The sequence below is a fragment of the Ranitomeya imitator genome, chromosome 1 (genome assembly GCF_032444005.1).
Source record: "Ranitomeya imitator isolate aRanImi1 chromosome 1, aRanImi1.pri, whole genome shotgun sequence".
In the NCBI taxonomy this organism is placed as follows: domain Eukaryota; kingdom Metazoa; phylum Chordata; class Amphibia; order Anura; family Dendrobatidae; genus Ranitomeya; species Ranitomeya imitator.
In genome coordinates this window covers 1045531844-1045558920 of record NC_091282.1, presented here as the reverse complement: position 1 = coordinate 1045558920, position 27077 = coordinate 1045531844, and the positions used below count along the sequence as shown (strand labels likewise).

The window sequence follows — 27077 nt, the reverse complement described above, 5'->3', positions numbered from 1 at the left end:
CTTTGTCCAGCTGGTTATCTTGATTTTGTCTTGCTAGCTGGAAGCTCTGGGATGCAGGGTGGCACCCCCGCACCGTGAGTCGGTGCGGAGGACCCTTTTGCACACTCTGCGTAATCTTTTGTAGGTTTTTGTGCTGACCGCAAAGATTCCTTTCCTATCCTCTGTCTATTTAGTTAGTCGTGCCTCCCTTTGCTGAAACCTATCTGATTTCTGCGTTTGTGACTTTCATCTTTACTCACAGTCATTACATGTGGGGGGCTGCCTATTCCTTTGGGGAATTTCTCTGAGGCAAGGTAGGCTTTATTTTCTTCTCTAGGGCTAGCTAGCGCTTAGGCTGTGACGAGGCGCCTAGGGAGCCTCAGGAGCGCTCCACGGCTATTTCTAGTGTGTGCGATAGGATTAGGGCTTGCGGTCAGCAGAGCTCCCACATCCCAGAGCTCGTCCTGTATGAGTTTAACTATCAGGTCGGGTGCTCCTAACCACCAGGTCATAATAGGAAACTAGACCCCCAAAGGAACTAATCTAGATGTGTGGTGAGCACTTTGAACCCCCAAGTGCTTCACAGAAGTTTATAACGCAGAGCCATGAAAATAAAAAAAAAAATTTCTTTTCTCAAAAATAATTTTTTAGCCCGCAATTTTTTATTTTCCCAAGGGTTATAGGAGAAATTGGACATCAAAAGTTGTTGTCCAGTTTCTCCTGAGTACACTGATACCCCATGTGTGGGGGCAAACTACTGTTTGGGCACATGCCGGGGCTCGGAAGTGAAGTAGTGACGTTTTGAAATGCAGACTTTGATGGAATCCTCTGCGGGCGTCACGTTGCGTTTGCAGAGACCCTGATGTGGCTAAACAGTAGAAACCCCCCACAAGTGACACCATTTTGGAAACTAGACCCCGAAAGGAACCTATCTAGATATGTGGTGAGCACTTTGAACCCCCATGTACTTCACAGAAGTTTATAATGCAGAGCCGTGAAAATAATAAATACGTTTTCTTTCCTCAAAAATAATTTTTTAGCCCAGAATTTTTTATTTTCCCAAGGGTTACAGGAGAAATTGGACCCTAAAAGTTGTTGTCCAGTTTCTCCTGAGTACACTGATACCCCATGTGTGGGGGTAAACTACTGTTTGGGCACATGCCGGGGCTCGGAAGTGAAGTAGTGACGTTTTGAAATGCAGACTTTGATGGAATCCTCTGCGGGCGTCACGTTGCGTATGCAGAGACCCTGATGTGGCTAAACAGTAGAAACCCCCCACAAGTGACACCATTTTGGAAACTAGACCCCGAAAGGAACCTATCTAGATATGTGGTGAGCACTTTGAACCCCCATGTGCTTACAGAAGTTTATAATGCAGAGCCGTGAAAATAATAAATACGTTTTCTTTCCTCAAAAATAATTATTTAGCCCAGAATTTTTTATTTTCCCAAGGGTTACAGGAGAAATTGGACCCCAAAAGTTGTTGTCCAGTTTCTCCTGAGTACGCTGATACCCCATGTGTTGGGGTAAACTACTGTTTGGGCACACGTCGGAGCTCAGAAGGGAAGTAGTGACTTTTGAAATGCAGACTTTGATGGAATGGTCTGCAGGCATCACGTTGCGTTTGCAGAGCCCCTGGTGTGTCTAAACAGTAGAAACCCCCCACAAGTGACCCCATTTTGGAAATTAGACCCCCCAAAGGAACTTATCTAGATATGTGGTGAGCACTTTGAACCCCCAAATGCTTCACAGACATTTACAACGCAGAGCCGTGAAACTAAAAAATCATTTTTCTTTCCTCAAAAATGATGTTTTAGCAAGCAATTTTTTATTTTCACAAGGGTAACAGGAGAAATTGGACCCCAGTAATTGTTGCGCAGTTTGTCCTGAGTATGCTGGTACCCCATATGTGGGGGTAAACCACTGTTTGGGCACACGTCGGGCATCGGAAGTGAGGGAGAACCATTTGACTTTTCAATACAAGATTGGCTGGAATCAATGGTGGCACCATGTTGCGTTTGGAGACCCCTGATGTGCCTAAACAGTGGAAACCCCTCAATTCTACCTCCAACACTAACCCCAACACACCCCTAACCCTAATCCCAACTGTAGCCATAATCCTAATCACAACCCTAACCACAACCCTAATTCCAACCCTAACCCTAAGGCTATGTGCCCACGTTGCGGATTCGTGTGAGATTTTTCAGCACCATTTTTGAAAAATCCGCGGGTAAAAGGCACTGCGTTTTACCTGCGGATTTACCGCGGATTTCCAGTGTTTTTTGTGCGGATTTCACCTGTGGATTCCTATTGAGGAACAGGTGTAAAACGCTGCGGAATCCGCACAAAGAATTGACATACTGCGGAAAATACAATTCAGCGTTTCCACGCGGTATTTTCCGCACCATGGGCACAGCGGATTTGGTTTTCCATAAGTTTACATGATACTGTAAACCTGATGGAACACTGCTGCGAATCCGCAGCGGCCAATCCGCACCGTGTGCACATAGCCTAATTCTACAGGTATGTGCACACGCTGCAAAAAACCCTGCGGATCCGCAGCAGTTTCCCATGAGTTTACAGTTCAATGGGGTTAACTAATTTTACAAGCAGGAGCTCTGCTAATGCAGCTGTGCTCATGCCAGTCAATGACCTGTAGTTACCTTCAGTTGCGGTAATGCGCCCTCTGCTGGATGTCCTCATATGAACTTGAGCCTGGGAACATCCAGCAGAGGGCGCCTCACCGCAACTGAAGGTAACTACAGGTCATTGACCTACTTTCCATTCATTCGCTGGGGTTTTACTGGCATGAGCACAGCTGCATTAGCAGAGCTCCTGCTTGTAAAATTAGTTGACCCCTTCAGATGGATTTACAGCGTGGGACGAGACTGATCATCGGAAGATATGGGATATTGTTGTTTTTTTATTTTACCTTTTTTTACAGAGCGAGGGTCTTCAGGTGGATTACCAGTATAATAAACTATTCTAACAACCTGTGTATTTATTTCATTAAAAAACTTTGTAATAATGTGTGTGTGTGTGTGTTTTTAACCATTTCATACTATTGGATTAATAATGGAGAGGTGTCATAATTGACACCTCTCCATTATTAATCTGGCTTAATGTCACCTTACAATAGCAAGGTGACATTAACCCTTCATTACCCCATATCCCACCGCTACACGGGAATGGGAAGAGAGTGGCCAAGTGCCAGAATAGGCGCATCTTCCAGATGTGCCTTTTCTGGGGTGGCTGGGGGCAAATGTTTTTAGCCAGGGGGGGGGCAATAACCATGGACCCTCTCCAGGCTATTAATATCTGCCCTCAGTCACTGGCTTTACCATTCTGGCGGGGAAAATTGCACGGGAGCCCACGCCAATTTTTTTCCGCGATTTAACCCTTTAAATTAATAGCTAGAGCGCCCAAATTTTGCACATACACACTACTAACATTAGTAGTGTGGAATATGCAAAAAAAAAAAGGTATATGAGATGGTTTACCGCATGTAAACCATGTCTCATATCATGTCGAGTTTGAGAAGGAGATAGCAAAAGCCGGCAATTGAATTACTGGCTTTTAAGCTATCTAGCGCTGTATGATATATTAATATATATACATATATGTGTCTCACTGACATATATATATATACCCCTATACTATGTGTAGACATTTATTTTAGCTATTCTATTGTAACCTGTCAGTGTGATTTTACTGTACACCGCACTGAATTGTCGGCTTTTCTATAGAACACCGCTGCGTATTTCTCACAAGTCACACTGCTGGTCCGTGTGAAATCCGTATTTTTCTGGCCCCCATAGACTTTCATTGGCGTATTTTTTGCGCAATACGGTGACAAATGCAGCATGCTGCGATTTTCTACAGCTGTAGAACACCGTATAATACGGATCAGTAAAATACGGCTGATAGGAGCTGGGGCATAGAGAAACATTGTACCATATGCAATCCGTATTTTCTCTCTTACGTTCGTAAAACACGGTAGTGTGACGCCGGCCTAATAGTGGAGAAGAACCTCAGCAGATGACCGAGTTATTACTGAAGATAATCTACTATATAATTGTCTACGGGTCACTTCCGTCTTTCTGTCTGTCTGTCCTTCTGTCTGTCATGGATATTCATTGGTCGCGGCCTCTGTCTGTCAAGGAAATCCAAGTCGCTGATTGGTCGCGGCAAAACAGCCATGACCAATCAGCGACGGGCACAGTCCGGAAGAAAATGGCCACTCCTTACTCCCTGCAGTCACTGCCCGGCGCCCGCAAACTCCCCTCCGGCCACCGCTAACACAGGGTTAATGCCGGCAATAACGGACCGCGTTATGCCGCGTGTAATGCACTCCGTTACTGCCGCTATTGACCCTGTGTGTCCCCAACTTTTTACTATCGATGCTGCCTATGCTTATGCCTATTTATATAGTAAAAAATTTAATGTTAAAAATAATAAAAAAACAAAAAACCTGCTATACTCACCCTTCGTGAGCCGGCCACCATCTTCCGTTCCCGGCGATGCATTGCGAAATTACCCAGAAGACTTAGCGGCCGCGCTACAAGGGGCCCTCGGATCGGAACGGAACGTGAGTATGTTAGAACTACATGGGGCCCTCGGATCGGAAGGTGAGTATGTTTATTTTTTATTTTGTAACCTGTGACATACGTGGCTGGGCAATATACTACGTAGCTGGGCAATATACTACGTGACTCTGTACTGTATACTACGTCACTGGCCAATATACTACGTGGCTCGGCAATATACTACGTGGCTGGGCAATATACTACGTGGCTCCGTGCTGTATACTACGTCACTGGGCAATATACTACGTGGCTCTGTGCTGTATACTACATCGTTGTGTAATATACTACGTCACTGGGCAATATACTACATAGCTGGGCAATATACTACGTGGCTGGGCAATATACTACGTCACTGGGCAATATACTACGTCACTGGGCAATATACTACGTAGCTGGGCAATATACCACGTAGCTGGGCAATATACTACGTGGCTGGGCAATATACTACGTGGCTGGGCAATATACTACATCACTGGGCAATATACTACGTGGCTGGACATGCATATTCTAGAATACCCGATGCGTTAGAATCGGGCCACCATCTAGTCTCTATATAACAACCAACATGGATATTACTGCCATATGGTCAGTTGTAGATACCAGCCCTTCAGAACATATAGGAGATCACCGCACAGTTACAGATAATGTCTTATCGATGATGTTCTCTGATGGAATCATTCACTTTTCCCGTCTTTTCCATCTGGCACAGACCGACATGACAACTTATTCCAGCCAGGACTCGTCTGCAGAGAATACAACAAAGACACATTTCACTTCTCATATTCCAACCTCATCACAATCTATTCCCAACCTGCACAAACTCCTCATCCTGCTGATACCCCAATACTGAGCCGCTGCTGCCGTATGTGTCCCTATTACTGCACCTGATACCCCAATACTGAGCCCCTGCTGCCGTATGTGACCCTATTACTGCCCCTGATACCCCAATACTGAGCCGCTGCTGCCGTATGTGACCCTATTACTGCCCCTGATACCCCAATCCTGAGCCGCTGCTGCCGTATGTGTCCCTATTACTGCACCTGATACCCCAATACTGAGCCCCTGCTGCCGTATGTGACCCTATTACTGCCCCTGATACCCCAATACTGAGCCGCTGCTGCCGTATGTGACCCTATTACTGCCCCTGATACCCCAATACTGAGCCGCTGCTGCCGTATGTGTCCCTATTACTGCACCTGCTCTGCGGTTCTCTGTGCCTTCTAAATTCTAAAGCACCCCTCTATAATATAGTAATGCCGGGTGAAAATGCCCTAGAAAACAGTGCCCAATTTTGCTCGCTAGAAAGTAATATTGCCATGTGTGCCCCTTTGATAGTTACAGTAACCTGAGATCCCGTATAACAAGAAGTGCCCACTTTACATTTAATAATGTCCCGAGTCTGCTCCCCTGTACAGCTCCCCTATACAGTATAATGCCCCCTCACTGTATAGTACCATCCACACAGTATACTGACCCCTTAGAAGCCCCCCAAATTGTTTGATGGGTCCAACACTGTATGATGACCCCTTCACTGTAATCTCCATACTGTAAGATGGCCCACTAGATGACCTCCGTATAGTATAATGCACCAGATCATCCTAAATATAGTATAATGCACTCCCCATAGGTCTCCATATAGTATAATTCACTCCCCATAAGCCTCCATATAGTATAATGCACTCCTCATAGGCCTACTCTATAGCACAAGGCAGCACCCATAGGCAGACTCTATGGCACAAGACAGCACCCCCATAGGCAGACCTTGTAGTATAAGACAGCACCCCATAGGTAGACCCTGTAGTAAAAGGCAGTACCCCCATATGGAGATTCTGAAGTATAAGGCAGCACCCATATAGGCAGATCCTGAAGTATAAGGCAGCCCCCCTATAGGCAGATCCTGAAGTATAAGGCAGCCCCCTATAGGCAGATCCTGAAGTATAAGTCAGCCCTCTATAGGCAGATCCTGAAGTATAAGGCAGCACCCCTATAGGCACATCCTGAAGTATAAGGCAGCACCCCTATAGGCACATCCTGAAGTATAAGGCAGCCCCCTTATAGGCAGATCCTGAAGAATAAGGCAGCCCCCCTATAGGCAGATCCTGAAGTGTGTGGCAGCCCCCCTACAGGCAGATCCTGAAGTATAAGGCATCACCCCTATAGGCAGATCCTTAAGTATAAGGCAGCACCCCTAGAGGCACATCCTGAAGTATAAGTCAGCCCCCTATAGGCAGGTCCTCAAGTATAAGGCAGCACCCCTATAGGCACATCCTGAAGTATAAGGCAGCACCCCTATAGGCACATCCTGAAGTATAAGGCAGCCCCCCTATAGGCAGATCCTGAAGAATAAGGCAGCACCATTATAGGCAGATCCTGAAGTATAAGGCAACCCCCATGAAAAAAAACAATAAATAAATACTCACCTCTCTTCCTCCATGTTCCAGCGGTGCTCCGACCTCCTGCTCATCTTCTGACAGCGGGCACCGGGTGGTGCCGTCATCGCGCCCATTGTCAGCGTCGGTACACCGGACGCTGACAGGGGATGATGGGAGGAGCGCAGCGCTCCTTCCCTCATCAGTGCGGTGACAGGCGGGGGGCCCACTATTGGCACCGGGCCCCCCCACCCCCCCCCCCCCACCCCCCCCGGCCTGCTCAGGGGCCCCATAGCAGGCGGCAGAGCAGGGAGATCGATTCTCCCTGCTCTGCCGCAGAAGGTAACTGTAACTGCCTGCTTCAGTTTTTAAAATGATAATAAAAAGCAAAGGCAACACGGATGTCACTAGAATGACACATCACAGAAAAATGGCTCATTTTACACGGATGTAAAAATAGACGTAGATGTGTGAGTGTTCTCTAACAGTTATAGACTCTCAGTAAGAGTGCAATCATATACCTCATTCAGATGTCCGTTTTTCGTGTACAAGTGCTATCCATGTTTTTTAAGGATAGCACTTGTACTTGTGATAGTCTATGGGGCCATTCACATGTCTGTGATTTTTCTCAGACCTAGAAACAGAGGCATGTTGTATTTTGATATAAGGGTTGGATTAACCCCTCTCTGACCTTAGACGTACTATCCCGTCGAGGTGCCCTGGGCCTATCTGACCCTCGACGCGATAGTACGTCATAGCGATCGGCCGCGCTCACGGGGGGAGCGCGGCCGATCGCGGCCGGGTGTCAGCTGTCTATCACAGCTGACATCCGGCACAATGTGCCAGGAGCGGTCACGGACCGCCCCCGGCACATTAACCCCCGGCACACCACGATCAAACATGATCGCGATGTGCCGGCGGTGCAGGGAAGCGTCGCGCAGGGAGGGGGCTCCCTGCGGGCTTCCCTGAGACCCCCGCAGCAACACGATGTGATCGCGTTGCTGCGAGGGTCTCCTACCTCCTTCCTCGCTGCAAACCCCGGATCCAAGATGCCTGCGGCATCCGGGTCCTGCAGGGAGAGAGGTGGCTTCACAGAGCCTGCTCAGAGCAGGCACTGTGAAGGCTGCAGTGCTCTAAGTCAGATCGGTGATCTGACAGAGTGCTGTGCAAACTGTCAGATCACCGATCTGTGATGTCCCCCCCTAGGACAAAGTAAAAAAGTTTATAAAAAAAAATTCCAAATGTGTAAATATTATTCCCATAAATACATTTCTTTATCTAAATAATAAAAAAAAACAATAAAAGTACACATATTTAGTATCGCCGCGTCCGTAACGACCCAACCTAAAAAAATGGCCCACTAGTTAACCCCTTCAGTAAACAACGTAAGAAAAAAAAAAAAAGAGGCAAAAAACAACGCTTTATTATCATACCGCCGAACAAAAAGTGGAATAACACGCAATCAAAAAGACAAATATAAATAACCATGGTACCGCTGAAAACGTCATCTGGTCCCGCAAAAAACAAGCTGCCATACAGCATGATCACCAAAAAAATAAAAAGTTATAGTCCTCAGAATAAAGCGATGCCAAAATAATTATTTTTTCTATAAAATAGTTTTTATCGTATAAAAGCGCCAAAACATAAAAAAATAATATAAATGAGGTATCGCTGTAATCGTACTGAGCCGAAGAATAAAACTGCTTTATCCATTTTACCAAACGCGGAACGGTAAAAACGCCTCCCCCAAAAGAAATTCATGAATAGCTGGTTTTCGGTCATTCTCCCTCACAAAAATCGGAATAAAAAGCGATAAAAAAATGTCACGTGCCCGAAAATGTTACCAATAAAAACGTCAACTCGTCCCGCAAAAAAAAAGACCTCACATGACTCTGTGGACTCAAATATGGAAAAATTATAGCTCTCAAAATGTGGATAAAGGCAAAAAATATTTTTTGCAATAAAAAGCGTCTTTCAGTGTGTGACGGCTGCCAATCATAAAAATCCGCTAAAAAACCCACTATAAAAGTAAATCAAACCCCCCTTCATCACCCTCTTAGTTAGGAAAAAATTAAAAAAATGTATTTATTTACATTTTCCCATTAGGGCTAGGGTCAGGGCTAGGGTTAGGGTTAGGGTTAGGGCTACAGTTAGGGTTGGGGCTAAAGTTAGGTTAGGGTTGGGGCTAAAGTTTGGATTACATTTACGGTTGGGAATAGGGTTGGGATTAGGGTTAGGGGTGTGTCAGGGTTAGGGGTGTGGTTAGGGTTACTGTTGGGATTAGGGTTAGGGGTGTGTTTGGATTAGGGTTTCAGTTATAATTGGGGGTTTCCACTCTTTAGGCACATCAGGGGCTCTCCAAACGCGACATGGCGTCCGATCTCAATTCCAGCCAATTCTGCGTTGAAAAAGTAAAACAGTGATCCTTCCCTTCCGAGCTCTCCCGTGTGCCCAAACAGGGGTTTACCCCAACATATCGGGTATCAGCGTACTCAGGACAAATTGGACAACAAATTTTGGGGTCCAATTTCTCCTGTTACCCTTGGGAAAATACAAAACTGGGGGCTAAAAAATAATTTTTGTGGGGAAAAAAAAGGATTTTTTATTTTCATGGCTCTGCGTTATAAACTGTAGTGAAATACTTGGGGGTTCAAAGTTCTCACAACACATCTAGATAAGTTCCTTGAGGGGTCTAGTTTCCAATATGGGGTCACTTGTGGGGGGTTTCTACTGTTTAGGTACATTAGGGGCTCTGCAAACGCAATGTGACGCCTGCAGACCAATCCATCTAAGTCTGCATTCCAAATGATGCTCCTTCCCTTCCGAGCCCTCCCATGCACCCAAACGGTGGTTCCCCCCCACATATCGAGTATCAGCGTACTCAGGACAAATTGGACAACAACATTTAGGGTCCAATTTCTCATGTTACCCTTGGAAAAATACAAAACTGGGGGTTAAAATATAATTGTTGTGGAAAAAAAATATTTTTTATTTGCACGGCTCTGCATTATAAACTGTAGTGAAATACTTGGGGGTTCAAAGCTCTCACAACACATCTAGATGAGTTCTTTAGGGGGTCTACTTTCCAAAATGGTGTCACTTGTGGGGGGTTTCTACTGTTTAGGTACATTAGGGGCTCTGCAAACGCAATGTGACGCCTGCAGACCATTCCATCTAAGTCTGCATTTCAAATGGCGCTCCTTCCTTTCCGAGCCCTCCCATGCGCCCAAACGGTGGTGCCCCCCCACATATGGGGTATCAGCGTACTCAGGACAAATTGGACAACAACTTTTGGGGTCCAATTTTTCCTGTTACCCTAGGGAAAATACAAAACTGGGGGCTAAAAAATAATTTTTGTGGGAAAAAAATTTTGTTTTATTTTTATGGCTCTGCATTATAAACTTCTATGAAGCCCTTGGTGGGTCAAAGTGCTCACCACACATCCAGATAAGTTCCTTAGGGGGTCTACTTTCCAAAATGGTGTCACTTGTGGGGGGTTTCAATGTTTAGGCACATCAGTGGCTCTCCAAATGCAACATGGCGTCCCATCTCAATTCCTGTCAATTTTGCATTGAAAAGTCAAACGGCGCTCCTTCCCTTCCGAGCTTTACCATGTGCTAAACAGTGGTTTACACCCACATATGGGGTATCAGCGTACTCAGGACAAATTGTACAACAACTTTTGGGGTCCAATTTCTTCTCTTACCCTTGGGAAAATAAAAAATTGGGGGCAAAAATATAATTTTTGTGAAAAAATATGATTTTTTATTTTTACGGTTCTGCATTATAAACTTCTGTGAAGCACTTGGTAAGTCAAAGTGCTCACCACACCTCTAGATAGGTTCCTTAGGGGGTCTACTTTCCAAAATGGTGTCACTTGTGGGGGGTTTCCACTGTTTAGGCATATCAGGGGCTCTTCAAACGCAACATGGCGTCCCATCTCAATTCCTGTAAATTTTGCATTGAAAGGTCAAATTGCCCTACTTCGCTTCCGAGCTCTGTCATGCGCCCAAACAGTGGTGTACTCCCACATATGGGGTATCAGCGTACTCAGGACAAATTGTACAACAACTTTTGGGGTCCATTTTCTCCTGTTACCCTTGGTGAAATAAAACAAATTGGAGCTGAAGTAAATTTTTTGTGAAAAAAGTTAAATGTTCATTTTTATTTAAACATTCCAAAAATTCCTGTGAAACACCTGAAGGGTTAATAAACTTGTGGTTTTGAGCACCTTGAGGGGTGCAGTTTTTAGAATGGTGTCACACTTGGGTATTTTCTATCATATAGACCCCTCAAAATGACTTCAAATAAGATGTGGTCCCTAAAAAAGTGTTGTAAAAATGAGAAATTGCTGGTCAACTTTTAACCCTTATAACTCCCTAACAAAAAAAAATTGGGGTTCAAAAATTGTGCTGATGTAAAGTAGACAAACCAGGGATTCAAGCTTGAGGAGGCTAATTTGCATATTCCAGGTGCCTTCTGGGAAAAGCGAAGTCTCCCTAAGCTAGAAGATCGTTGGGTACAGCCGGGACCAGCTGCTTGGAAAGCATCACCAAATTTTTGCCTGTAGGATATTATTGCAAGAGAGCTTGGCTGAGTAGGTTACACAAGAAGGAAAACACACAGCAAGTCAGCAGGATCTAGGAGCAACATGGCAGATGTGACAACCTACATGGTGAGCTGCAGCATGTGCTACATGTTCACAGATCGACCAGAAGAAGAATCAAATTTCACCTGTCAGAAGTGTAGACTAGTGGCCCTTTTAGAAGAAAAGGTGCGGGGTCTGGAAGAAAGAATAGCAACTTTGAAACTCATCAAAGAAAATGAAGACTTTCTAGACAGAACAGAAGCATCTCTACTGGTCACAGAAGGTGATAAAAGTGTCAGAGAACCTCCAAAAGCAGATGAGTGGAAGCATGTGACCAAAAGAAGCAAGAAGACCATGGAGAAATCACCAACCACACAACTGAAGAACCGATATCAAATCTTTGTAGAGGATGAAGATGGCACACCTAAGGATGAAGCAATACCAGCAAGCAAAAAAGAAAAGGGCACACAGCAACAAGTGACAGCAAAAAGTACAGCCAAGAAGCAACGAAGAGTGGTGGTGGTGGGAGACTCACTACTGAGAGGCACAGAAGCAGCCATCTGCAGACCGGACATAACTGCAAGAGAAGTATGCTGCCTTCCAGGTGCGATGATCAAAGATGTGACCGATAGGATACCAAAGCTCTTCAGCTCCAAGGACGTCCACCCATTTCTTCTGATACATGTTGGCACCAATGACACGGCAAGGAAGGACCTACCGACAATCTGCAAAGACTTTGAAGAGTTGGGGAAGAAAGTAAATGAACTGGATGCACAGGTAGTTTTTTCTTCTATCCTTCCAGTAGATGGGCATGGCACCAGGAGATGGAACAGGATCCTTGATGCAAACAACTGGCTAAAACGATGGTGCAGACAACAAGGATTCGGATTCCTGGACCACGGTGTGAATTACTGGTACGATGGACTCCTCGCCAGAGACGGACTACACCTCAACAAACCTGGGAAACACACATTCGCCAGAAGACTCGCTACACTCATCAGGAGGGCGTTAAACTAGAAGAAGAGGGGACGGGAAGAAAAACATTAGACTTAAACAAAGAAGACCCAGGAAAACATACTCAGATGGGAGGTAAGAACATTTCTAAAACAATCCACAGCGAGGAGATTGGAACAAAACAAAATCCTCTAAACTGCATGCTCGCAAACGCCAGAAGCCTGACAAACAAGATGGAAGAACTAGAAGCAGAAATATCTACAGGTAACTTTGACATAGTGGGAATAACCGAGACATGGTTAGATGAAAGCTATGACTGGGCAGTTAACTTACAGGGTTACAGTCTGTTTAGAAAGGATCGTAAAAATCGGAGAGGAGGAGGGGTTTGTCTCTATGTAAAGTCTTGTCTAAAGTCCACTTTAAGGGAGGATATTAGCGAAGGAAATGAGGATGTCGAGTCCATATGGGTCGAAATTCATGGAGGGAAAAATGGTAACAAAATTCTCATTGGGGTCTGTTACAAACCCCCAAATATAACAGAAACCATGGAAAGTCTACTTCTAAAGCAGATAGATGAAGCTGCAACCCATAATGAGGTCCTGGTTATGGGGGACTTTAACTACCCGGATATTAACTGGGAAACAGAAACCTGTGAAACCCATAAAGGCAACAGGTTTCTGCTAATAACCAAGAAAAATTATCTTTCACAATTGGTGCAGAATCCAACCAGAGGAGCAGCACTTTTAGACCTAATACTATCTAATAGACCTGACAGAATAACAAATCTGCAGGTGGTTGGGCATCTAGGAAATAGCGACCACAATATTGTGCAGTTTCACCTGTCTTTCACTAGGGGGACTTGTCAGGGAGTCACAAAAACACTGAACTTTAGGAAGGCAAAGTTTGACCAGCTTAGAGATGCCCTTAATCTGGTAGACTGGGACAATATCCTCAGAAATAAGAATACAGATAATAAATGGGAAATAGGCAGTGTAAGCGGTTTATACCTTGTGGGAATAAAAGGACTAGAAATAGGAAAAACCCAATGTGGCTAAACAAAGAAGTAAGACAGGCAATTAACAGTAAAAAGAAAGCATTTGCACTACTAAAGCAGGATGGCACCATTGAAGCTCTAAAAAACTATAGGGAGAAAAATACTTTATCTAAAAAACTAATTAAAGCTGCCAAAAAGGAAACAGAGAAGCACATTGCTAAGGAGAGTAAAACTAATCCCAAACTGTTCTTCAACTATATCAATAGTAAAAGAATAAAAACTGAAAATGTAGGCCCCTTAAAAAATAGTGAGGAAAGAATGGTTGTAGATGACGAGGAAAAAGCTAACATATCAAACACCTTCTTCTCCACGGTATTCACGGTGGAAAATTAAATGCTAGGTGAAATCCCAAGAAACAATGAAAACCCTATATTAAGGGTCACCAATCTAACCCAAGAAGAGGTGCGAAACCGGCTAAATAAGATTAAAATAGATAAATCTCCGGGTCCGGATGGCATACACCCACGAGTACTAAGAGAACTAAGTAATGTAATAGATAAACCATTATTTCTTATTTTTAGGGACTCTATAGCGACAGGGTCTGTTCCGCAGGACTGGCGCATAGCAAATGTGGTGCCAATATTCAAAAAGGGCTCTAAAAGTGAACCTGGAAATTATAGGCCAGTAAGTCTAACCTCTATTGTTGGTAAAATATTTGAAGGGTTTCTGAGGGATGTTATTCTGGATTATCTCAATGAGAATAACTGTTTAACTCCATATCAGCATGGGTTTATGAGAAATCGCTCCTGTCAAACCAATCTAATCAGTTTCTATGAAGAGGTAAGCTATAGGCTGGACCACGGTGAGTCATTGGATGTGGTATATCTCGATTTTTCCAAAGCGTTTGATACCGTGCACAAGAGGTTGGTACACAAAATGAGAATGCTTGGTCTGGGGGAAAATGTGTGTAAATGGGTTAGTAACTGGCTTAGTGATAGAAAGCAGAGGGTGGTTATAAATGGTATAGTCTCTAACTGGGTCGCTGTGACCAGTGGGGTACCGCAGGGGTCAGTATTGGGACCTGTTCTCTTCAACATATTCATTAATGATCTGGTAGAAGGTTTACACAGTAAAATATTGATATTTGCAGATGATACAAAACTATGTAAAGCAGTTAATACAAGAGAAGATAGTATTCTGCTACAGATGGATCTGGAAAAGTTGGAAACTTGGGCTGAAAGGTGGCAGATGAGGTTTAACAATGATTAATGTAAGGTTATACACATGGGAAGAAGGAATCAATATCACCATTACACACTGAATGGGAAACCACTGGGTAAATCTGACAGGGAGAAGGACTTGGGGATCCTAGTTAATGATAAACTTACCTGGAGCAGCCAGTGCCAGGCAGCAGCTGCCAAGGCAAACAGGATCATGGGGTGCATTAAAAGAGGTCTGGATACACATGATGAGAGCATTATACTGCCTCTGTACAAATCCCTAGTTAGACCGCACATGGAGTACTGTGTCCAGTTTTGGGCACCGGTGCTCAGGAAGGATATAATGGAACTAGAGAGAGTACAAAGGAGGGCAACAAAATTAATAAAGGGGATGGGAGAACTACAATACCCAGATAGATTAGCGAAATTAGGATTATTTAGTCTAGAAAAAAGACGACTGAGGGGCGATCTAATAACCATGTATAAGTATATAAGGGGACAATACAAATATCTCGCTGAGGATCTGTTTATACCAAGGAAGGTGACGGGCACAAGGGGGCATTCTTTGCGTCTGGAGGAGAGAAGGTTTTTCCACCAACATAGAAGAGGATTCTTTACTGTTAGGGCAGTGAGAATCTGGAATTGCTTGCCTGAGGAGGTGGTGATGGCGAACTCAGTCGAGGGGTTCAAGAGAGGCCTGGATGTCTTCCTGGAGCAGAACAATATTGTATCATACAATTATTAGGTTCTGTAGAAGGACGTAGATCTGGGGATTTATTATGATGGAATATAGGCTGAACTGGATGGACAAATGTCTTTTTTCGGCCTTACTAACTATGTTACTATGTTACTATGTTACATGTAGGATATGTTACTTATTAAGTATTTTGTGTGACATATCTCTGTGATTTAATTGCATAAAAAATTCAAAGTTGGAAAATTGCGAAATTTGCCAAATTTTCACCAAATTTCCATTTTTTTCACAAATAAACGCAGGATATTTAAATAAATTTTACCACTATCATGAAGTACAACATGTCATGAGAAAACCATGTCAGAATCACCAGGATCCGTTGAATTGTTCCAGAGTTATAACCTCATAAAGGGACAGTGGTCAGAATTGTATAAATTGGCCTGGTTAAAATCAGCAATGCAAGTCTATAGGTCTGTGAAAAAACTCAGACCACACTCAGATGACACTCGAATGCGGTCCGATTTTTACAGACTTCTAGATATAAACGCTTGGTGTGAACATACCCTAACATGAACAACTCATAACTGGTATAACAGACGTTACTCATTACTGGCAAACTAAGGCCATTTACTCTCATAATTTGGGAAACCATCTGTATTGTGCTTAGATTTTGATGCAGAACACATTTCTTACAGAAGCCTACTCTAAATCAGAATGTGGCGCCCACTGCAGGCCATAGTAATCAACTGCATTTCTGTGCGCTCCTCAAAAAGGGGAACACTGTTGAAAATTAGGTCAGACAGAGAACACAGTGACTCCATCTGCTTCATTTTAGTTAATGGTTCCATCTGTAGATCCACCCGAATCACGGTTTTCAGGGCTCCCGACAGAAACCCTGACGGTGCTCCTGAAAAAGAAACTTAATCATAACTACAGTCGAAGCATATGTCTTCTGCAAGTGGTGGCCGTGCAACTACGTAGCAACTCTCTTAAGGGGAACCTGTCACCATGAAAATGTTGTCCGATCTGCAAGCATCAGGTTATAGAGTAGGGGTAGCTGGGCAAATTGACATATAGTTTTGTAAGAAAAGATGCAGTATAACATGTGTTTTAACCACCATTAAAACCTCTGCTCTTTCTGGGATTTTCGGTCCAGTGGGCAGTCCTATCAGTGATTGACAGTGTTGTAGCTGTTTTGTTTTGTTCTGACCCAAAGTCAGATTACGGGATCACCAGTAAGGCCAAATTGTGAGATTGGTTACGAGCGCATGGAGAAAAGAATGCACACGAGTCGTGAGCATTAACACTTCTATTTATTCCCCTGTGAGCTGTTGTCTTATACCTTTTACAAAGAAATGTAGTTCCCATTGTAAATGTCCATCAGCCGCCTCCTTCTCATAAACGTCTTATGAGATGTTTAGCTATTACGGTACGTCTTTATCAGTGTACTAACCAGAACACACAGTTTCTCAGAACCTTTGCATGAGATAGGAACATTTTAGACTAAATATGAAACCTTAATAATAATAATAATAATAATCTTTATTTATATAGCGCCAACATATTCCGCAGCGCTTTACAGTTTACCTTAAGAAAAGTATTGAAGATAATATGAGAATAACAGACTAGTTAATACTAAAAAAATATAGAATATTGAAGAAAATATTAACCCTTCTATATCAATTTCCCCCTTTTATAAATTATATAAACGCTACCACGGGGTTAGTTGGTATCGACACAGATTGGACAGGTTCCCTTTAAAGGCTCATTTTTATGTCTGAACTTAGATTTATCGGAGAATACATCGGTAGGCCAATCACACCCTGCATGTACATGAGAGGCTTAGATGGAATGTTTAGGTGAGAGCAAATCAAGCAAGCATGGTCACAACCAACATTTTCCTCATACTTTTATCACTTTGCAGCTCTGCTAATTTTATGAAAAAGATATCAATTATCTCCAGTATTTTAATTAATCTTTATTAATTGCCATCTAGCAAGGAGACTATTTCAAATACAGACCCATTGAAGAAAACTATGGTAATTATGTGGCTAGTGAACTAATAAAGAAGCATCATATTTCTTGGTAATTTTATCCTCAAGAGATATAAAGCACCCCATCTCCAAGGTAAAGATACTTTCTTCTCTTGCTCAGTTTCATGTTAGTGATGGATATTTTGACACTTTTATTACAGACTTTTTATCTCACATTTAATGTCTTGTTTAATTGTTGACTAGAAAAAACATCTCTGATAAGAGACCAAGATAATTCTACGTCATTTAGTGAAGCGCCTGTAACGCAGGAATAGAGAACAAAGATACTATAAGTTAATATGTTACTAAAGTCTGAGTGAAGAAACTTGGGCAAACTATTAAAGAACTTGTCATGCAGGTAAAAAGCTATTTGTATTCTGAACCTGAACTTCCTGAAAATCAAATGCAAAACATACAAATAACATAGTAGAATTTCAAGATCTATGAAATGCAAATTGCCTCTCCTGAGAAAAAGATGACTTAAACACTATAGCGCCACCTGTTGGAAGTAGCGATCCTACAAGTCACAATCAACTCATTAACGAGTCGTGCAATATGACTTAGGATAAAAGCCAAATCAATACCTCAATTCGCAGACACGGTGTTTCGGGCTGTAGGCTCTCGTCAGTGCGAAGCATGAGAACTGATTTGCCAAGTCAGTTCTCATGCTTTGCACTGACGAGGGCCAACAGCCCGAAACACCGTGTCTGCGAATTGAGGAATTGATTTGGCTTTTATCCTAAGTGATATTGCACGACTTGTTAAAGGGTTGATTGTGACTTGTAGGATCGCTACTTCCAACAGGTGGCGCTATAGAGTTTAAGTCATCTTTTTCTCAGAAGAGGCAATTTACATATTATATTTCCCAGAGGAGCATTGCACGGCGAATAAGCCTCCTTACCTTGACAAGCCAGAGATGGTATGTCACTCTCCATAAGGAGAGACGATACCCCTTAGACCCAAGATCTATGAAACAAGCTGGCTATAATATGTGTATATAACAAGGATATTCAAAGGATATCACCAGGATATGCCATCAGTTTCTGATCTTTGTGATGCAAGCTTTAAAAATAGAAAAATTAGACATATTATATTGCCATCTTACACCAGGACAAACCAAGTAGTGAAAGCCAATAGTTATGGTCTCTTGTTTGTTATCGTAGTTTTGCAATTCAATACTTGTCCATGTTGTTTTTACTGGTGAACTGCATTTTTTCATGTTTTATCCGTAAAGCCTATGCATATATTTACCGCACTGCAAAACTGCAGCAAAATGTAGAAACTCGGCCACTTAGAGTCAAGCAGAAATTCTTCCCATTAGGCCACAATGTCTCATTCATCATGGGTTTTGTAAAATTTACCACTTGCCCTTTATTTTATCCACAACCTTTGCCATCTCCTAGCTGTACTGAATGGATATCTGTAATTTTTGCAGCTTATGTAACTATGTGCATGTAGTATTCAAAAACTTTTTTTTGTAAAATTCCCCATTAGCTTTCACTCTGTAACGTTTCTACTTAGATAGTGTTGTCTTCTTCTTGGAAGTATAACAACAACATATTTGGTACATTCTTCATTTAGAACATCTACAATATATTCCCTAAAAACAAACTTTATACAAACAGCTTCATACAAAAGCACATTTCTGTCTCTGCCACTTGTTTGAGGACAAAGTCTTCGTTCTTGGTAAATAACATGTACGGATTACATTTTTGATATACATTGTATGTATATGTGTTCCTAACATTAAATAGTTGGCTCTATTTCTGGGTTTCCCTCTTGTTGCACTGCTGCTTTGAGTTTATCCCAAAAAATATGTTGTTCTTCTTCTTCTGATGGCCACTCAAGGTAGGTTTTTGTGTTCATGAGTTTCCTCAGTTTGCAGAATCTTTTTGGAATAGTTGCCTTTTCAATGGGTTCCAGAACAACCAAAATGGCAGTGTCATTGTTTTCATCAAAAAGACGAAAGTGGGAGAACTCCAGCTCATATTTGCACCACTCACTTTGGACAAAATGCTCTGATAAGATGAACAGGGTTTTATGGCTCCTCTCCATGGCATCAATGATATTGTCAATTATCCATTTGCCTGGAACAAAATCCCGTTTATGAATACATACTCTTAGTGGATGAGCGCCATTTTCTAGTTGCGGTATCATCATATTCTCAACCCACTCAGAGTCCATTTCACTGTAGGATATGAATGCATCAAATGACATCACTGTCTTTGATACTCTTAAAGGCATCCTTTTAGCTTTTAACCAGGCCCAGGTCATCTTTGCATACCAAATACAATGAAGACAGTGACAAAGCAATACAATAATGGCTAAAACTAATATTGATGCAATGCAGGAGACAGTAACAACTAATGTTCTGTGGCACATTAATATAGGGAGATGTGCATCTTTAATCTGGTAACCCCGTACTGAAGGAGGAGAATCACATATATAGTTTTCCGGCCAACCAAGTAATATTTGGTTATGTTGTTTTGCCAAATCCACAAACTGACATGAACAAAAATAAATGTTGTCACCTGCATCCAATCTTGTCAAATTTGGGAAGTGTCCCAAATCTGATTGGAAAAACTCATGAAGACTATTTTCCCTGATAACCAGTAAGGTTAGGCTTGGTAAATAAGCATTTCCAGGCAGCATGGCCAATCTATTATTTGATATATAGAGTTCCTTCAAATTTGTTAAATTAGATGTAAATTTTTCTAGATGATTGGCACTTACATCCAAAATCTCCAAAGTGACTGGAATGCAATTGTCGATCAGTTTTAACTTGCAATCTGAAATATTTAAGTATAACAGGTTCTTAGGCCAGATGCAGGAAGTGGTGTCACCAAACATATTTTGACTTAAATCAATGTAAGTCAAGGATGGAATTTTTGAAAGTGCTTTTGACACTCTGGTTAATGAAGATAAGAGATTTCTGCTCACGTTTAAAGTTTGTACAGAAGGCCAGGCCCCAAAACCGTCCAAATAACAGGTTGTACTTTCCAAAAACATGTCCGTTAGCACGTTCCCACTCAGATCAAGAAATGTCATCATCTTAAAGGATCGGGAAAAATCACAAGGCATGAGAAAAACTTTGCTGTCTGTGCAGGTGACACTTTTAATTGTATGTACTACCTTATAGACAGAACGGAAGTCTGTAAAAAGATAAAAATCTGGTATTTGCATGTTCTTTATAATAATAGTTGATAGGGATGAGTTCTCATCTTTGAGAACTGGAACAGTTCGTCCTGTTCCCGAAAGCGTACTGTCTTCCAAAGCAAGAGTGGTAACATTTTTGTAGGTATGTATAATTTCTATTAGCTTTGGTAAACTATCATCGTTTAATGCACACTTTTTAACCATTAAAGTCCTCACTGTGGTATCGTTGAGCAAAGCAAAAGCATTTGAATCCTGACTATTTTTGAAAACCGTATTCTTAATCTCTAACCAGGTAGCCGAATGTGTAAGCTCACTTATTATTTCTGGAAGGAAAGTTAAATTTGAAGCAACAGTAACATGCCCTATGTGTTGTATAGATTGTATGGTACCCTTAGTGTATTGTGTGAGGTGAGACATATTTAAGTAGAGTTCGTCCAAGCTCAACACACCATCAAAGTCTTGTTTAGAGAGGGCAGAAAATTCTAGATTTCCAAATTTCAGATTCCTTAATGAGGGTAGAGTGGAGAACAAAGGCTTTTCACCAAGTAAAGTGTAGTGATTGCCTAGCAAGTTCAATTGTCTTAACTTGTGAAGACCTCCAAACCAATCTGAAGACAAGATAGGTAACTTGTTATAGGACAGATCCAATTCCTCAAGGTTTTGTAGTGACTGAAAAGAGTTATTGGTTATACTATGAATTTCATTTCCATATAGACAAAGTACTCTGAGGTTTTCATATGGCTTCAGCTCATCATCTGATATAGTTTGAATTAAATTGTTAGACAAGTCCAAGCCCTTCATTTGTCTTGGCAATGTAGAAGGAATAGAAGTCAACTGGAGTGAGGAGCAGTCACAAAAATCCATGTGGTCACAGTGACAGTCCGTTCCATCTTTTGAATATGATGCCCTCATGAAAGAGTAGATTAAGCAGAAATTCAATAGGTAATGCTTCATCTTTTTTCTAAAGACAAACAAAAACATATATATACATCGTTAGAGTTGTTATAGTCACATATATATGAGAAAACGTATTAGTCTACAACACATCAAACATATTTTTCATAAATGGCTCCTAAACACACAAGTTGACCACAAAATAGTCTTTGTGGACACTTCTGTATTACAGATGTTCCATGGCTCTACTACAGCGAGCCCAGGGATGAACATACCATTGGTGCAACTTACGCAGCCGTACAAGGGCCCAAGAGGGGGTCAATTTCCACCTCCAAAGCAGGTGGAATTGTGCATTATGATGAGCTATTGGACTGCAAATGGACCATGTATTGTAATTACACAGTTGCCCTCTTCTCGCTGTGTCTGCTCCAGAGCGAGCCCATAGCCTGTATTTGTCCATATTGCAACTCTGCATGTCATCAACTTTATATGAAGGAGTGCTTTTTTTCCCTCAAAGATTTCATGAGAAAGAAATGGTGGCATGTTTTATAGCATGCCATGTTGTATGGCAACATTACCCAAGCAGTAAATCCGTTGAGAATAAAATGCTTCTCAGAAGTGCCATATGGTGGAAACAGAATGACTACAGCTCCATAAGATAAAGCAATAGGCACTCTGTGTGCCACCATACAGCAACTGATATGTGCACAAGACCACTACAGTAAAATGTACCACATTTAACAGGGTTTTGTTTTTACTTTTTCCTTTCTCTTAAAGCAACATCTTAAAACATTATAAATCACATATTTTTAGAACAAGGCCACTGTTTTTTTGTTTAGAAAAACTCCCTAAAAAGTGCTGTTAGAAACACACATAAACATGACATGTGAATCTAGCTTAAGACAGGTTGGAATAAGTTCTTATCACTTAGGATTGCATACACTATTATATCTGGAAAATAAACGCTCAATTCTTCATTCATTTTCAGTGTTTTTTTGCTTTTATTTTTTTAATAGAATCTGTCACCAGGTAAAAAGTAACCAGATTTTGTTCTTACTTTATTCCCTTTTTTAAGTTAGTGCTATTTTTGTGGTCTCTACTAAGAGGGCGTGGTTCACAGGGTGATTATGCAAAGCAGTCTTAAAACACGCCCAAATATAATCCTGTGAGCCACGCCCCCTTGCAAAGACAAAAAAATAACCAAATATCTGGAATAATTCGGCGAATTTAAAAAAAAAAAAAAAATGTTGACAGCAAGAAATAAATAAGAGCAAAAACTAATCACTTATGACCAGTCCCCTTTAAGTCATTTTTATTTTTTATCTTGCAGTATTCATTGTGGCTTTTAGTGCAACATTTTTCAATATGATGCATGTGAATTCATGAATTTTACATAAAATAAAAAATGCTCTTTATTTTATTATTTTGTTTTTTGCACCTTTCTAGAGCAAAAAGTCACATGATCCACTAAAATGTCACATGGAGCTCTAACAATTACACAAAAAAAACTGTTTTACAAAATATCACATACCCACGAGGGAGAAGGAGGGAACTGGACTACATTTGTCCAAAAATGTTGTCACTTTTTGATTCATTACACTGGGGAACACAATTTTTTAAGAGTTAGGTCAGACAACTGTTCTTAATTAATTTTTGGATGCTGAATCCAGAAATGATCTCAGTTTTTCTCTATCACGTCAAGTTTTTGAACTATAGGATTTTTGTCTTCTCAAAACTATGTAAACTACTGTACCTAAAAAGTGTTTGTTTTTTTTAAATAGTACAAATATGAACAAAAAATGAAATATATAAGAAATAGGCATGACAAAGTTGTGACTACTCTTACAAGTTGCCACGTAGCTCTATATGAGTCGAATTGTAGTCAGATAACTAGTCTGATTACAGATATCAGTGCAATTGTGCATCTCTGGCAGGTAAGTTGTGTAGGAAAAACTTGACGTGCTAGAAAAAAACTGACTACATTTTTGGAATCAGCATGTCAATGTTAGTATAAATCAGCTCAAAAACCTAACTCAACAGAAATTGTTTTTCAAATTGTTCCCCTAGCAAAATTTCAATCAGCCACACATTAGGATTACAAAACAAAACTGTCACGAAAAGAGAAAATAACAGACAAACAATTCGGACCTAGATTTCAAAATAGGCACAACTTAAAAGAAGAATTTGGCTCAAAACAAAAAAAAATCTTAAAACAACAAGTAGACTAAAAACTCTACAGTATGTGACTGCAGACTTGTGAATCCTCAAATCGCGCGCACACCGCGCTATGGGGATTGTCCGATGCGCATGACCACAAATATAATATTTGCATACATGCGGTCACATGCTGACTAGACGTGAGCGGCCTTTGCTTAAAGAAAGTGTATTGAGTGAGGTCAGACACGTCTAGTCAGAATGTGTCACATACTTGCAGTCACATTACTCCTGGCATCGAATAATCACAAGTGCTAGGATTCACAAGTCTGCAGTCACTCTGTGTACCCCAAGGCTGGACAACCCTTTTAATCTTTTGTGCACCTATTGCAAATTATAAACATGATACTAAGGCTATGCGCACACGTCCGGAATTGCAGCGGAAATTTCAGTGGCAATTCCGAAACTCCCTGCAGCGGGAAAAACGCATGCGGAATTGGCATGCGTTTTCCCGCTACACACTAGCGTTTTACAAGCATAATTACCTTGCAGACTGCTAGTGTTTTCCCAGCGATCTGTAGCTGGGAAAACTGATTGACAGGTTGGTCACACTTCTCAAACATAGTGTTGGACAAGTGTGACCAACTTTTTACTATTGATGCTGCCTGTGCAGCATCAATAGTAAAAAAGATATAATGTTAAAATTAATTAAAAAAATAAAAAATCGTGATATTCTCACCTTCCGTCGTCCCCGGCAGTCTTCCCGCTCCTCGTGATGCTCCCGTTCCCAACAATGCCTAGCGGCAATGACCCCAGATGACGTAGCGGTCTCGCGAGACCGCTACGTCATCACAGGTCATTGCCGCCAGGCATTATTGGGAACGGGAGCATCACGAGGAGCGGGAAGACTGCCGGGGACGACGGAAGGTGAGAATATCACGATTTTTTATTTTAATTATTTTTTGTTAAACAATTATATAGCTCCCAGGGCCTGGAGGAGAGTCTCCTCTCCTCCACCCTGGGTACCAACCGCACATGATCTGCTTACTTTCCGCATGGTGGCATAGCCCCATGTGGAAAGTAATCGGATCAATGCATTCCTATGTGTGCACACATGCTGCGTTTTTTTCCGGAATGCGAATCCGCCGCGGAAAAAAACACATGTGCATAAAAATTGCGGATTGCATTCTAGTAATAGGATGCTTAATGCATTTTTTTTGTGGTTTTATCGCGTTTTTTTCACTAAAATTCCTGAACGTGTGCACACAGCCTTAAAGGGGTTTGCAATGAAGGACCTTTACAGCATGATGACATCAAGGAGGATCCAGCATTAATCCCAACAACTGAATACACAGAAACTAAAATGTGCAGTCATGTATATGGAAGATCCAGAAAAGTTGTGACTGCACATAAGGAGTCACTTCAGCTCAGGAAACAAAGAAAGAGCACCCTTGTTTTGACTGACTTTCAGGTTCCTAGAGATTGAATAATTATCTAGAAATGTCAAAATAAAAAAATTTCTTCATCCAGTGAAATCAGACAAAGCAATAAGAGAATTCTTAAACTTGGATGTCTTACCTTTTAAAATTCAAGCGCAATATTATTCTCCAGTCTGTGCTGCAGGTATTTACCCAATTAGGAAATTGTCTCCAGAAAATATGATTGTTCAAGTAATCCAGTTATTTTTACAGATGTCCTATAAAAAAAAATACTGTGATCTAAATCTTCTTTTTCATGCATAAATACAGTAATATTCTTTATTCTGATGTCAATATTACTTGATAGATGGCAGATTGTCGAATAATCTCTAGATCATGGAGTGTCTTAATCTAGATAAACAGTCACAGAACTTCAAGTCTGCTGCTTTCACTTTTAGTTTAGATAACAAGCTCTTTGTAGCTCCGATCACTGCTCACCATTATTTAGATGCCCATTTAATAATAATAATAATCTTTATTTTTATATAGCGCTAACATATTCCGCAGCACTTTACATTTTGCACAAATTATCATCACTATCCCTGATGGGGCTCACAATCTAAATTCCCTATCAGTATGCCTTTGGATGTCAGTCACTGACAGTGACATTTAAATGACCAGCTCCCATTAAGTTCACTGTCTTCTCGGGATCATAACAGACAATGCCGACTGTTGTCGATGTCCGTGAGATCTGCTTTAATACACTCCCAAATTTTGCACGTCTTGTGCTGAAAATCAGTTTACACTACAGTCACGCTGAGAATCCAAGCTTTTATGTGGAGAGGGCAGGGTAAAGCATGTGCTGATGTGATCTGCCTCCTGTACACACTGCAGCGACAGTGCACACAGAGGACAGTCGGCCAATCCTAAGAATGTCACCTAGTCCTTACTTACCACAGGCCAGGGGCAGGTGCAGGGGTGATTGCCCCATTCTCTGTAGGAACAGCTGCTTACGTGTTGTGTCAGACAGCTCTGGAGTTGTGTGGAGCCTGCACCACAGCACAGCCCACACTTCACTGGGGCGGGACAGAGCTGATTTCTACTTATTACTGGGAAATCCCAGATAGAGCAATGCTGTATAAGAGGAAGATGGGTGTAACGCTTGGTGGTGCTGACAAGTGTGAGACATGTTTAGAATATCTCTCAGCTCCTGGTAGATATGTCTTAGGCTAGATTAGATGCTGCAGCTAGATGTTCCCATACTATAAGAAAAACTGAAGAACTTCAAAAACGCCTGTAAAAGAAGACACAAAAAGCCTTTGTGATATCGGCCTGCGTAAAAACCCCAAACGGCTGCTAAACTGAAAATTGTCTGCAATAACTAATGCTGCTGCAGAATAAATACGGTGCCTACCAACAGTTTTTAGGACCCTCTTATGTTGGCAGAATTAATCAAGACTAGCATTTTACTTACACACAAGTTTTGATGTAAAGTCAGCTGGCGTTGGATATACTAAATTCATTAATTTGATGACGACCACACATCGTAAATTTATGGCATGTGTTCGGAGTGGGTGTATGGTGCTGAAGAAGCTGAGACCTCATCATACCAGGCAGATGCCCGCTATGTAACACATGGGACATCTGCTCATATCACACATATTTGGTGTCACCATGTCAGTTTTAAGCATATGTTAAACTCCAAAAAGAAATACGGGGCAGGAGTAGGGCGCAGCTATATGGAGGCCCCCCATGGCTGCATTTGGCCAAGAGGTTTTCAAATAATGCTAAGGGTTGCGATAGGTGGATGGTAGCGGGGGAGGAGCTTTAAGGAGAGGGGATCTGGGGTGTGGGGGAAAAGTGCGGGAAAACCGCCATTCCATCCCATATCCACGGAGGAACATTGACATGTACCTGATGGAGTCGGCAGAAGCGTTGTTGGCCCGGCTGCAGGAGGTGGCTCGGTCCAGGACGGGAGGTTGGCTTGAAGCCCAGCTGTCCTCTATACTAGGCGCGGCAGAACGATCTGGAGTGAGCG

General features: G+C 41.9%; 1 protein-coding gene across 1 annotated transcript; it reads right to left on the bottom strand.

Annotated features, from left to right (window-relative positions):
* Positions 1–18977: 18977 nt before the first annotated feature.
* Positions 18978–26119, bottom strand: TLR2 (toll like receptor 2). The gene is made up of 3 exons (XM_069744094.1): positions 25994–26119; positions 25200–25317; positions 18978–21534 (listed from the first exon to the last, which is right to left on the bottom strand). The coding sequence occupies exon 3, from the start codon at positions 21525–21527 to the stop codon at positions 19164–19166; it is 2364 nt and encodes a 787-aa protein (XP_069600195.1). The 5' UTR covers positions 21528–21534; positions 25200–25317; positions 25994–26119; the 3' UTR covers positions 18978–19163.
* Between the last annotated feature and the right edge of the window lie 958 nt (positions 26120–27077).